Genomic DNA, 14,817 nt, shown 5'->3' on the forward strand with positions numbered 1-14,817 from the left:
CTCCACCACCTGTCTGCTGTGTGACCTTGGGCCAGTCACTTCACTTCTCTGTGCCTCAGTTACCTCATCTGTAAAATAGGAATGAATCTCCCCCTTCTAGACTGTGAGCCCGCTGTTGGGCAGGGACCCAACAGAGCATCCCCGCCTGCCAGGTAGGCCGGTGTCAGCCCCCAGAATCCCACGGGGTAACAACTGAGAAGTAGCACGGCTTAGTGGATACAACACGGGCCTGAGAATCACATCATGGGTTCTACAGAAGCAGCATGACTTGGTGGAAACAACACGGGTTTGGGAGTCGAAGGACATGGGTTCTAATCCCGGCTCCTGCTGTGTGACCTTGGGCAAGCCACTTAACTTCTCTGTGCTTCAGTTACCTCACCTGTAAAATGGGGATTAAGACTGTGAGCCCCCCATCGGACAACCTGATCACCTTGTAACCTCCCCAGCGCTTAGAACAGTGCTTTGCGCATAGTAAGTGCTTAATAAATGCCATGTGGGACAACCTGATTATCTTGTATTTATCCCAGTGCTTAGAATAGTGGTTGGCACATAGTAAGCACTTAACAAATACCAACATTATTATTATTATTCTAACCCCGGCTCTGCCACCTGTCTGCTGTGTGATCTTGGGAAAGGGGTGGAAAGGGGTGGTGGGGGGGAAGGGGGCAGGGGGGGATCCTATTTGCCCTGCGTTTTACAGAGGAGGGAACTGAGGTCCAGAGAAGTTAAGTGGCTTACCCAAGGTCACACAGCTGACAAGTGGCGGAGCCGGGATTAGAACCCACGTCCTCTGACTCCTGAACCCGTGCGCTTCCCCGTGCCCCCAAAGTGCACACTGAGTCAACGGTGTGGTCTACCCGCCCCTCCACCCGGAGCGCCCGGGCCACCCAACCACAGTGTCCATCGAGTCACACGTCCCGGGTCACACCTCCCCAGAGTGTGCCCCTTCAACCCCGAGCCGCCCACCAGAGCGCCCGTTGAGTCACATGGCCTGGTCCAACGCCACCCAGAGCGCCCATCAAGTCACATGGCCTGGTCCACCTCCCCGCCACCCCCAGGCCGAGTGCCCAGCCCCCAAACCAGGGCCCACTGAGTCACGTGGCCCAGGCCGCAACCACCTACGGCGCCTGCCGAGTCATACGGCCCGTCCACCTCCCCCAGAGTGCCCACCAAATCCCGAGAGTGCCCACCGAGTCACACGGCAGAGCTAGACTGGGGGGGACACAGGGCCGGCGGCCGAAGGGCCTTGGAGACCGCGCCCACCCCTCGCAGGGTGCCCGGCCCCCAACCCAAACTGCCCACTGAGTCACATAACCTGGTCCACCCCTGCTCCCAGAATGTGCGGCCCAACCCGACCCAGAGTGCCCACTGAGTAACATGGCAGGGCCAGCCCGGGAGGGTGAAGCCCCGCGGAGACCCCAGGGACCCAAACTCTCCTTCGCGGACAGACGCGACTGCACCGGATTCCGGCCCCCGACTCCGCTCCCCGCGTGACACCATCGCCGATCTCCGGGACATGGGCACTGACCTGGAGACTCGCCGTCGGGCCGGGGCCTGGTGGAGGGGCCGGGGGCCACGGGGAGAGGGCGCGGGGGGCGAGGCTTCGGCGTGGGCGGGGAGAGCTCCTTGTGGCCAACGTACTCCACGTAGGTGCCAGGAAAGTCCCCGTGCTCCCCGGTGCTTTCGTTGGCACCGGTCAGCCAGCCGATCTCCTCGGGCCGGGCCTCGGCCCCCGCGCCCAGGCCCAGGGCCACCAGGAAGCCCTTGTTCACCGTGAGGACGTCGCCCGGGTGCAAATCCAGATCCTCCTCCCGCTCCTTCTGGTAGCCGTACAGCGCTCGGTACTGGAAGCCCTCGGTGCTCATGGCCGCGGGGAGGGCGGGGGGTCCCCGACCCCTCCGGGACGCGCGGACGGCCCGGAGGTCAGGCCGGGGAAGGCCTCACCATGGCACCCTGGGGGGCTCCTGCTCCGGCCCTTCGGACTGCCCGGCTGCGAGCCGGGCTTCAGCGGGTGGGCACGGCCTTGGGTGCTCCCTGCCAACGCGCCAGGCCCGGGCTGTCCATCCGCCGCTGCCGCCTGCACCTGCACAGAGAACGGGGAAGGGTGACACCATGTCTCTGCCCCCTGTGCCCTTTTCAACCCCCCAGGCTGCCCCTACCACCCTCCCTGCCCGCTGCAGCCCCCCCAAGCCCAGTCAGCCGTACCCATTTAGGAGCGGGCAGCGTACCACTGAGCAATGCCCATTGGGTGCAGGATTCCATGCTAAGTAGAAAAGCAGCGTGGCTCAGTGGAAAAGAGCCCGGGCTTTGGAGTCAGAGGCCATGGGCTCAAATCCCGGCTCTGCCACTTGTCAGCTGTGTGACTTTGGGCAAGTCACTTCACTTCTCTGTGCCTCAGTTCCCTCATCTGTAAAACGGGGACGAAGACTGTGAGCCCCCCGTGGGACAACCTGATCACCTTGTAACCTCTCCAGAGCTTAGAACGGTGCTCTGCACATAGTAAGCACTTAATAAATGTCATTATTTTATTATTATTATTATGTGTTGGGGAAAGCAGCCCCGAAGGTCAGATCCCTGTCCCCCGAACAGGCCAATTCCCATCCGCCACGAGCAGGAGTCCCGGGTACTGAGGCCAGCGGGGGTCGTGGGCGGGGACCGGCTGTACATGTTGCCAACTTGGACTTCCCAAGCGCTTAGCACAGTGCTCTGCACACAGTAAGCGCTCAATAAATACGACTGAATGAATGAACGAATGAACAGCCGCCCCGGCCGAGATGGGACCCCAGTCCCCAGGAAATGACAGAGGAGAATGGAAATCCCAAGTCCTCCAGATATGTGGCAGAGGAGTCAGAAAAGCAGTAGTGTGGCCCCTGCCGCCCCCCAAATTCAGCATCCAAAACGTCCACTCATCGGCGGGAAGGGACGGGGTAGGGTGAGCCCATGGGAGGCGTATGAAGACCCTTCCCCAGACTCTTTTCGCCAAGCGGCAATGTTTCATGGCAATAATTGTGGTGTTTGCTAAGCACTCACTATATGCCTGACACCGTACTAAGCTCTGGGGTAGATAGAATACGACCCGATAGGACACGTTCCCCATCCTTCATGGGACTCACTCCTCTGGGCCTCAGTTTCCTCATCTGTAAAACGGGGATTCGATACTTGTTCTCCTCCTGACTTAGACCGTGAGCCCCCTTGGGACAGGGACAGTGTCTGACCTGCTTAGCTTGTACCTACTCTGGCGCTCAGTACAGTGCTTGGCACGTAGCGGGCGCTTAACAAACACAACCATTATCATTTTATACTGAAGAACAGGACTGGCCACAGCTAGATTTCCTTGAGGTTTACAGGGTTCATCTACGGGTTAAGCTGAATGAATTGTTTGCTTTTTTCTAAAGTTATGGGGCAGGACGGGGGCGAGGGAAGGCGGAAGGCATCTATGTGATGCCAATTTGTACTTCCCAAGCGCTTAGTACAGTGCTCTGCACATAGTAAGCGCTCAATAAATACGATTGATTGATTGATTGATTGATTGATTGGAAGGAGGCTCTGAGATTCCAAGCCACGGATGATTCCTACTCGCCCGGAAGGCCCTTGGCTGAGCAGGTCTTCGGGGTCGGACCCGGCCTGTCCAGCCCAGGCCAGCAACGGGACCGGTGGTGGCCAGGGAGCTGTGTGGGCGACCCGCCAGAGGGACAGCTTTTAGACTCTCGCCCCTGGCCCCCGAGAATAATAATAATAATAATAATAATAATAATAATAATAATAATAGTAATAATAATGGTATTTGTAAAGCGCTTACTATGTGCAAAGCACTGTTCTACGCGCTGGGGAGGTTACAAGGTGATCAGGTTGTCCCACATGGGGCTCACATCTTAATCCCCATTTTACAGCTGAGGGAACTGAAGCACAGAAAATGAATGAATGAATGAATGAATGAGAAGGTAAGTGACTTGCCCAAAGTCACACAGCTGACACTTGGCAGAGACGGGATTTGAACCTATGATAGAAAGGAACCCCTTGTCCTCTGGGCTCAGGGCACGCTCCCTAATATTGCTCGATAGCCACCTTTTTTTCCAGAATCTCTTTCAATCAATCAATCAATCAATGGGGTTTCTTGGGCGCTTACTGTGTGCAGCAGCAGTACTGTACTAAGCGTTTGGGAAAGAATAATACAACAGATCTGACATCCCTTCTAGACTGTGAGCCCACTGTTGGGTAGGGCCTGTCTCTATATTTTGTGAACTTGGACTTCCCAAGGGCTTAGTACAGTGCTCTGCACACAGTAAGCGCTCAATAAATACGACTGATTGATTGATACAGAGACGGTCCCTCCCCAACAGCGGGCTCACAGTCTAGAAGGGGGAGACAGACAACAAAACATATTAAAAACAAAATAAAACAAAACATAAAACAAAATAAAACATATTAACAAAATAAAATAAATAGAATATGTACTAATAAAATAAATAAATAGAGTAATAAATACATACAAACATATACATATATACAGGTGCTGTGGGGAGGGGAAGGAGGGGAGGAAGGAGGGGGCTCAGTCTGGGAAGCTCCAATCATCAGCTGTGTGACTTTGTCACTTCACTTCTCTGGACCTCCGTCACCTCATCCGTCAATCAATCAATTAATCATATTTATTGAGCGCTTACTGTGTGCAGAGCACTGTACTGATGGGCTCCCACCATGGCCAACCATCCTGGCTGGAACCCGGACCCTCTCCCTCTCTCTCTCTCTGCAGTCTTCGAGAAAATGGCATTTTATATTCAACAAGTAGGAACTCGGGAGGCTAGAAATGAGCTTTTTAATTCACTGCCCCAGGCCTTGGGCATCTTGGCAAGGGATCAAGGCACCATCATTCCAAAGGCAACGTGATTTGGGTGTCTGAACCCACTCTCCTTTGGTAAAAGAAGATGAGCTAGCACTTTCCGATCAAAAAGTCAAATACTGGGGACTCAAAGTGAAATTCAATCAGTGGAACGTACTGAGCACTTAACGTGTGTAGAGCGCTGTACTAAGCACTTGAAGTGGGGAGGAAACCCCCCACCTTGTACTTCCCAAGTGCTTAGTACAGTGCTCTGCACACAGTAAGCGCTCAATAAATGCGATTGATTGACTGATTCCCGGCCCCCGGTCTCACTGCACAATAATCTCTTGAATTTCTCGCCAGAGGCTTTTCCATACAGACGGGGAGACTGAGGCCCAGAGCGGTGCCCAAAGTCTGTCCACAGTCCAGGGGTGGAATCGGGATGAGAATCCTCATCTCCCCAGGCCTGTGCTGTCTCCACAAGGCTGCCCTGCCCCTTCCAAGGACCCAGTGATGCTTCAAAACGGGACCTGGTTCAATAATATTAATAATTGTGGAATTAATAATAATAATAATAATGGTATTTGTTAAGCACTTACTAAGTGCCAAGCACTGTTCTAAGCACTGGGGTAGATACAAGGTAATCTGGCTGTCCCACATGGGGCTCACAGTCTTAATCCTCATTTCACAGATGAGGCAACGGAGGCACACTTAAACTTAATTACTTAAATGCTTACTATGTGCCAAGCACTGGACTAAATGCTGGGGAGGATGTAAGATCATCAGGTCCTATGTGGACCTCACAGTCTAAGTAGGAGGGAGGACAGGTACTGAATCCCTATTCTGCAGATGAAAGAACTGAGGCCCAGGGAAATGAAATGACTTGCCCAAGGTCACACAGCAGACAAGTGGCAGCGCCGCGATTAGAACCCACATCCTTCTGATTCCCAGGCCCGTGCTCTATCCAGGAGACGCCGCTGCTTCTAGGCGCACTGAACGGCAGCATGGCCTAGCGGGAAGAGCCCAAGCCTAGAATTTGAGGGTCCTGGGTTCTAATTCCGGCTGCTGGGGGAGCTGGAGAGAGTCACCCAACCGCTCCAGGACCCGGATGGACACTTTGGATCCCTCCTTTTAATCCAAAACACTCCAAATGCTCTAATTTTTGAAATCAATCATTGATCATACGCACCAAGATATGCAGCCTCTCACTTTCTCTCGTTCATTCATTCACTCAGTTGTAATTATTGAGCGCTTACTGGGTGCAGAGTCCCCGCTGTTGGGTGGGGACCGTCTCTATAGGTTGCCAGCTTGTACTTCCCAAGCGCTTAGTACAGTGCTCTGCACACAGGAAGTGCTCAATAAATACGATTGAATGAATGTACTAAGTGCTTGGAAAGTACAATTCGGCAACAGATAGAAACAATCGCTAGCTAATGGGCTCACAGTGTAGAAGGGGGAGAGAGACAACAAAACAAAACAAGTAGACGGGCATCACACACACACACACAGGAGATTGTGTGTCTATCTTCTGAATCTTTGCAATCCTCCCCTTCCGTCAACCCGCCAGGAGACACATACGCACACCGTGCACGCACATACATGCCCACGCACAACACACACACAACCACACAATAGGAGATCAAATCTCCCAATCTCCAGGTTGGCTCATCCCCAAGAAACACGGGCCCGGAGCCGCCTCAGAGGCCAGGACGGCTCGGAGTCAGGAGGACCCTGGGTTCTAGTCCCGGCTCCACCACTTGTGTGCTGCTGTGTGACCTTGGGCAAGTCGCTTCACTTTTCTGGGCCTCAGGCAAGTGGCCGGAACTGGAATTATCATCATCATCATCAATCGTATTTATTGAGCGCTTACTGTGTGCAGAGCACTGTACTAAGCGCTTGGGAAGTACAAATTGGCAACATATAGAGACAGTCCCTACCCAACAGTGGGGTCACAGTCTAAAAGGGGGAGACGGAGAACAAAACCAAACATATTAACAAAATAAAATAAATAGAATAGATATGTACAAGTAAAATAAATAGAGTAATAAATATGTACAAACATATATACAGAATTAGAACTCAAGCCTCCCAACTCCCAGGCCTGCGCTCTTCCTACGAGGCCTTTCTGCTTTTGGGAATTACCACCAGTCAACCTGCTTGAAATTTAAATAGCGCGTTAACCTGGGTTGGCAATCAATCAATAGTATGAGTCTATGAAGCAGCGTGGCTCAGTGGAAAGAGCCCGGGCTTTGGAGTCAGAGATCATGGGTTCTAATCCCGGCTCCGCCAACTGTCAGCTGTGTGACTTTGGGCAAGTCACTTCACTTCTCTGGGCCTCAGTTACCTCATCTGTAAGATGGGGATTAAGACTGTGAGCTCCCTGTGGGACAACCTCATCACCTTGTATCCTCACCAGCACTTAGAACAGTGCTTTGCACATAGTAAGTGCTTAATAAATGCCATCATCATCATCATTATCATTATGAACATCATCATCATTATCATTATGAACATCATCATCAATCGTATTTATTGAGCGCTTACTGTGTGCAGAGCGCTGTACTAAGCGCTTGGGAAGTACAAATTGGCAACATATAGAGACAGTCCCTACCCAACAGTGGGCTCACAGTCCAAAACACAGTCTTGAACAGTGGGCAGAGCGCTGTGCTGGGCACCTACTACGGGAAGAGCACTGTATAGTGGGTAAAGTCTGGGGCTGGGCGCTTAGCCCAGTGTTCCGCACCGGTCGGTGCTCGGCAAATACCACTGATGGATTGATCCTTCAACACTCCCATGGGCCTGATGACAAAATGTGAATCGCAGTGAGTTCTTTGCTTGTGGCAGTGCACTGTATTAGACGCCCGGTGAGTATAAAGTGGGCACTCGGTAGACCCTCCTGCCAGTACTGCCACTGGCCAAAGGGATCCGATGAGACTTGAGCGTTTTCTCCGGCCCGAGGGGTCTCGACAGCGGGGGCGATTACGTCTTTTTGGCCACCCCTCGAATCTCGGATATCTCCTGATCCCAGCCCCAACTCTTCCTTCCCGTAGCCAAGGCAGAGTTGCTGCCACCCCCTCTGGGGATGTGATCTCACGCATCGCGTCTCCTTTAACAAGATGCCCACTCAGCCCCTGGGGACTAATGAAAATTCCTCTCCGTGACCGACCCATCCACAGTTCACACGACGCCCGGGAAAGGAATCGGCAGAACCAGCCGGCCGCTCCAAACACTGAAATTCCAGGGATGCAGCGTGGGGCTTTTTGGAGACAAAGGGAGGACGATGGAGGAGAGGTCCAGGCCTGGAGCAGCCTCGAGGTCGGGCTTTCCCGTCCCAAAAGAGACCAATCAATCAATCAATCGTATTTATTGAGCGCTTACTGTGTGCACAGCACTGTACTAAGCGCTTGGGAAGTACAAGTTGTCAACATATAGCGACGGTCCCTACCCAACAGTGGGCTCACAGTCTAGAAGAGCAGAAGCCATGACCCTGTGTATATGTATATATGTTTGTACATATTTATTTTACTTGTACATATCTATTCTATTTATTTTATTTTGTTAGTATGTTTGGTTTTGTTCTCTGTCTCCCCCTTTTAGGCTGTGAGCCCACTGTTGGGTAGGGACTGTCTCTATATGTTGCCAACTTGGACTTCCCAAGCGCTTAGTACAGTGCTCTGCACATAGTAAGTGCTCAATAAATACGATTGATGATGATGATGATATCTATTCTATTTATTATATTTTGTTAGTATGTTTGGTTTTGTTCTCTGTCTCCCCCTTTTAGACTGTGAGCCCGCTGTTGGGTAGGGACTATCTCTATATGTCGCCAACTTGTACTTCCCAAGCGCTTAGTACAGTGCTCTGCACACAGTAAGCGCTCAATAAATACGATTGATTGATTGATTGATGACCCGCCCTGCCCTACCCAGGAGGGGCACGGAGAGACCAGCTCTGCGCTTTGCTCTTCTTCCTTCTGAAGTTTCCAGCAAAGCCACCCAACGGAATTCAAAGCCCGCGAATCAATCGATCGATGGCATTTATTGAGCGCTTACTGTGTGCACAGCACTGTACTAAGCGCTTGGGAGACAACAAGAGATTTGGTAGGTACGCCCACAATAGTTTACAGTCTAGAGGATTAAGTTCTGTCTTCCCACCTCCGCCGAGATAGACACAGACATTCACTGTGAGCAGGGAATGTGTCCCTTTATTGTTGTATTGTAACAATAATCATCATCGTCATCATCAATCGTATTTATTGAGCGCTTACTGTGTGCAGAGCACTGTACTAAGCGCTTGGGAAGTACAAGTTGGCAACATATAGAGACAGTCCCTACCCAACAGTGGGCTCACAGTCTAATGATGGCATTTGTTAAGTGCTTACTATATGCCAAGCACCGTTCTAAACGCTGGGGTAGATACAAAGAAATCAGGTTATCCCATGTGGGGCTCACAGTCTTAATCCCCATTTTACCGATGAGGTAACTGAGGCACAGAGATGTTAAGTGGTTTGCCCAAGGTCACACAGCAGATTAGTGGCAGAGCAGGGATTAGAACCTATGTCCTCTGACTTCCAAACCTGTGCTCTTTCCACTAAGACACACTGCTCCTCTAATTGTACTTTTTAGACTGTGAGCCCACTGTTGGGTAGGGACTGTCTCTATACGTTCCCAACTTGTACTTCCCAAGCGCTTAGTACAGTGCTCTGCACACAGTAAGCGCTCAATAAATACGATTGATTGATTGATTGTACTCTCCCAAGCACTTAGTACAGTGCTTAAAGAGAAGCAATGTGGCTCAGTGGAAAGAGCCCGGGCTTTGGAGTCAGAAGTCATGGGTTCAAACTCCGGCTCTGCCAATTGTCAGCTGTGTGACTTTGGGCAAGTCACAACTTCTCTGTGCCTCAGTTACCTCATCTGTAAAACAGGGATTAAGACTGTGAGCCCCCTGTGGGACAGCCTGATCACCTTGTAACCTCCCCAGAGCTTAGAACAGTGCTTTGCACGTAGTAAAAGCTTAATAAATGCTATCATTATTATCATTATTATTATCTTCTAGACTGTGAGCCCGCTGTTGGGTAGGAACCGTCTCTATATGTTGCCAACTTGCACTTCCCAAGCGCTTAGTACAAGCTCTGCACACAGTAAGCGCTCAATAAATACGACTGACTGAATGAATGAATTATTAATACACACACCCACACATAAAACAGGAGATTGAAGATTAGACTATAAGCTCGTTATGGGCAGGGAATATGTCCACTAATTCTGTTGTATTGAACTCTCCTAAGCTGTGTGCTGCACGTAGTGAGGGCCCAATAAACGCCACTGATCAATTAATTGATTGAGTCACTTAATAATAATAAATAATAATGGCATTTGTTAAGCGCTTACTCTGTGCAAAGCACTGTTCTAAGCGCTGGGGGGGGGATACAAGGTGATCAGATCGTCCCACGTGGGGCTCACAGTTGTAATCCCCATTTTACAGATGAGATAACTGAGGCTCGGAGGAAGTGAAGTGACTGGCCCAAGGTCACACAGCAGACATGCGGTGGAGCCGGGATTCGAACCCACGACCTTTGACTCCAAAGCCCGGGCTCTTTCCACTGAGCCACAAAGACACATTAACAACCGACACATTAGCCCCTTCCTTCCTCTCCCCCTCATCCCCCTCTCCAACCCCCCATCTTACCTCCCTCCCTTCCCCACAGCACCTGTATATGAATATATGTTTGTACATATTTTTTTTACTCTATTTATTTACTTATTTAATTTATTTGTACACATCTATTATATTTATTTTATTTTGTCAGTATGTTTGGTTTTGTTCTCTGTCTCCCCCTTTTAGACTGTGAGCCCACTGTTGGGTAGGGACTGTCTCTGTATGTTGCCAATTTATACTTCCGAAGCGCTTAGTACAGTGCTCTGCACATAGTAAGCGCTCAATAAATACGATTGATGATGATGATGATGAGTCGCCGCTGCGGCCCTTAAGCTACATGGCAGTGCAAACCCTGGTGACGGGCTTGAGGCTGCGATGAAAAAAATCGAGTCGATGGTATTTACTGAGCGCTTACTGAGTGCAGAGCACTGTCCTAAGCGCTTGAAAGAGTACGAAAGAACAGAGTTGGCAGGCCCGCTCCCTGCCAACAACTCCCAGTGAGGATGGAGGTACAGAAACGGCTTTCCATTTTCAAGCCCGTTTCTGCGTGGATTTCTCATCAACTTCTTTTTCTCTCGGGAGAGAAAAACCTCTATGGAGAGTATCAATAACGGCTATTTGCGAAACGCTTGCCAAGCACTGTGCTGGCCGCTGCGGCGGACCCAAAATAGTCAATTTTATTTGTACTGACGTCCGTCTCCCCGCCTCTAGGCTGTCAGCTCGTTACGGCGCACGGAATCAATCAATCAATCGTATTTATTGAGCACTTACTGTGTGCAGAGCACTGTACTAAGGAATGCAACTGTTACTGCTCTGTGGCGCTCTCCCAAGCGCTTAGTACAGTGCTCTGCACGCAGTAAGCGCTCAATAAATACGCCTGAATGAAATAGAAGCCGATCCCTGTCCTGCAGAGGGCTCACAGTCAAAGAGGAAGGGAGGGCAGGGTCTGAATCCCCATTTATTTTATTTGTACATATCTATTCTATTTATTTTATTTTGTTAGTATGTTTGGTTTTGTTCTCTGTCTCCCCCTTTTAGACTGTAAGCCCACTGTTGGGTAGGGACTGTCTCTATACGTTGCCAATTTGTACTCCCCAAGCGCTTAGTACAGTGCTCTGCACATAGTAAGCGCTCAATAAATACGATTGATGATGATGATGATGATGAGAGAGCCCGGGCCTGGGATTCGGATGGTCCTGGGTTCTAATCATGGCTCCACCATTTGTGTGACCTTGGGCAAGTCCCTTCACTCCTCTGCTGGAGAAGCAGCGTGGCTCAGTGGAAAAGAGCAGGGGCTTTGGAGTCAGAGGTCATGGGTTCGAATCCCAGCTCCGCCACATGCCTGCTGTGTGACCTTGGGCAAGTCACTTAACTTCTCTGAGCCTCAGTTACCACATCTGTAAAATGGGGATTAAGACTGTGAGCCCCATGTGGGACAACCTGATCACTTTATATCCCCCCAAGCGCTTAGAACAGTGCTTTGCACATAGTAAGCGCTTAACAAATGCCAACATTATTATTGGTACAGTGCTCTGCACACGGTAAGAGCTCAATAAATGCGACTGAATGAGTGAATGAAGCCCGCTGTTGGGTAGGGACCGTCTCTATATGTTGCCAACTTGGACTTCCCAAGCGCTTAGTACGGTGCTCTGCACACAGCAAGTGCTCAATAAATACGACTGACTGAACGAATGAATGAAGCCCGCTGTTGGGTAGGGACCGTCTCTATATGTTGCCAACTTGGACTTCCCAAGCGCATAGTACAGTGCTCTGCACACAGTAAGCACTCAATCAATCAATAGTATTTATTGAGCGCTTACTGTGTGCAGAGCACTGTACTAAGCGCTTGGGAAGTCCAAGTTGGCAACATATAGAGACGGTCCCTACCCAACAGGGGGCTCACAGTCTAGCTTACTGCACACAGTAAGCGTTCAATAAATCATCATCATCATCATCATCAATCGTATTTATTGAGCGCTTACTATGTGCAGAGCACTGTACTAAGCGCTTGGGAAGTCCAAGCTGGCAACATCTAGAGACAGTCCCTCCCCAACAGTGGGCTCACAGTCTAAAAGGGGGAGACAGAGAACAAAACCAAACATACTACACACATACATACATACACACACATACACACATACACAGTCTTTTAGACTGTGAGCCCATTGTTGGGTAGGGACTGTCTCTATATGTTGCCAACTTGTACTTCCCCAGCGCTTAGTACAGTGCTCTGCACATAGTAAGCGCTCAATAAATACGATTGATGATGATGATACTCACAAAATAAAATAAATAGAATAGATATGTACAAGTAAAATAAATAAATAGAGTAATAAATATGTACAAACATATATACGGGTGATAAATAAATAAATACGATTGAATGAATTATCATTATTATTTAAGGTGCGGGGCGGCCGCGAGGGGGCAGTGTTCAAGGCGCGGGGCGGCCGCGAGGGGGCAGTGTTCAAGGCGCGGGGCGGCCGCGAGGGGGCAGTGTTGAGGGGGGGCGGGGCGGCAGGGTGCAGAGCGGCCGCCAGGGGGCGGTCTTCACACTCACAATAACGGCATTCGTTAAGCGCTTACTATGTGCCAGGCGCTGTGCACAGCGCCGGGCTGGAGGCCGGCCAATCGCGTTGCGGACAGCCCCCGCCCCGCCGGACGGAGAAGTGGGGCCGGGATTAGAACCCACGACCCTCTGGGTCGCAGGCCCGGGCTGCAGCCACGACGCCGCGGCGCTGCAGGGTGCGGGGCCTCGTTGGGTCTTTTTGTCCCCGGGGAGGGAAGGAGCGGGGCGGAGCCGGGGACCCCTTTTACTTCCCCATGGCGCGCGGGAGCGCGCACGTCGGCCGCCTGCCACGCGCCCGCACGTGCACGCCCGGGCCCGGGGGCGCGCACCCCCCACCGCTCCCCGCTCGTACCTTCCCGTTGGGCGGCCGGACCGATTCCCCCCCGCCCGGCTCCGATGGGCGCCCTTCTCCTTCTGCTTCTCCTTCTTCTCGTCCTCCTTCTCCGCCGCCGCTCCGCGCCCCTCTGTCCCCGCTGCCGCCCGCCCTCCAATCAGCGCCGGGAACCCCGGACACAGCCACGCCTCCCGCCAGCCCGTCCTCCAATCGGCGCCGAGAACCCCGGGCACAGCCACGCCTCCCGCTCGCGCGTCCTCCAATCAGCGCGCGGAGAACCGGGGGCCCCCTCCAACCCCGCCCTTCTCACGGCCGCCGGCCAACCAGGGCCGAGCGCCAGGCCACGCCCCCTCCACACTCCTGTCCTCCAATCGGCGACGAGCACCCCCGCCGCGCCCGCCAACCAGCGCCGAGCGCCAGGCCACGCCCTCCACACTCCCGCCCTCCAATCAGCGCCGAGCACCCCGGCCCCGCCCTCCAACCACCACCGAGTACCCGGTTCCTCCCTCCCTACTCCCGCCCTCCAATCAGCGCCGAGCGCTCCGGCCCCGCCCTCTCCACTCCAGCCCTCCAGTCATTCATTCAATCGTATTTATTGAGCGCTTACTGTGTGCAGAGCACTGGACTAAACGCTTGGGAAGGACAAGTGGGCAACATATAGAGACGGTCACTACCCAACAACGGGCTCACCCGAGCTCCCCGGCCCCCATCCTCCAATCAGCGCCGAGTTCTCCGGCCCTGCCCTCTCCACTCCCGCCCTCCAATCAGCGCCGAGCTATAAGGCCCCTTCGTCCAATCAGCGCCGAGCTCCTCGGCCCCGTCCTCCAATCAGCGCCGAGCGCTCAGGCCCCTCCCTCTACACGCCCTCCCTCCAATCAGCGCCGAGCTCCGCGGCCGGCCGCGTCATCCAATCAGCGCCGAGCATCTCGGCCCCGCCCTCCAACCGAACGGCCCCGCCCCCGAGCCGGGGCCGAGAAGCGCTCCCCATAGCCCCGCCCCCTGAGATCCCGTTGTCCAATCATCGCCGGGCTATTGTCGTAGCTCCGCCCCCCGCCTGCCCGACCCTCCAATCAGCGTCCTTCCCTCCGCTCCGACCCAGAGACTGGACCTCATTGGCTCCTTCCTGTCGCCCCGAGGTTCATTCATTCATGCAGTCGTATTTATTGAGCGCTTATTGTGTGCAGAGCACTGTACTAAGCGCTTGGGAAGGCCAAGTGGACAACATATAGAGACGGTCCCTACCCAACAGCGGGCTCACGGTCTAGAAGGGGGAGACAGACAACAAAACAAAACATATTAACAAAATAAAATGAATAGAAGAGTAAATATGTACAAGTAAAATAAATAGAGTAATAAATCTGTACAAACATATATACAGGTGCTGTGGGGAGGGGAAGGAGGTAGGGCGGGGGGATGGGGGAGGAGGAGGAGAGGAAAGGG

The 14,817-nt window shown here is 52.4% G+C and overlaps 2 protein-coding genes across 2 annotated transcripts in view; one reads left to right on the plus strand and one right to left on the minus strand.

Moving 5' to 3' along the window:
• PIK3R1 (phosphoinositide-3-kinase regulatory subunit 1) overlaps positions 1-13,494 on the minus strand; it is a 72,900-nt gene extending 59,406 nt beyond the window's left edge. The window contains 2 exon segments of the mRNA XM_038765620.1: positions 1,529-2,083; positions 13,396-13,494. Of these exon segments, the coding sequence (XP_038621548.1) occupies positions 1,529-1,865 (337 nt within the window). The 5' untranslated portion in view covers positions 1,866-2,083; positions 13,396-13,494.
• On the plus strand, positions 13,298-14,367 carry LOC119944580 (extensin-like). The gene is made up of 3 exons (XM_038765575.1): positions 13,298-13,443; positions 13,539-13,875; positions 14,146-14,367. Exons 1-3 carry the CDS (start codon positions 13,298-13,300, stop codon positions 14,365-14,367), a joined length of 705 nt encoding a protein of 234 aa, XP_038621503.1.
• Positions 14,368-14,817: the final 450 nt, after the last annotated feature.

This window comes from Tachyglossus aculeatus, chromosome 23 (genome assembly GCF_015852505.1).
Source record: "Tachyglossus aculeatus isolate mTacAcu1 chromosome 23, mTacAcu1.pri, whole genome shotgun sequence".
In the NCBI taxonomy this organism is placed as follows: Eukaryota; Metazoa; Chordata; class Mammalia; order Monotremata; family Tachyglossidae; genus Tachyglossus; species Tachyglossus aculeatus.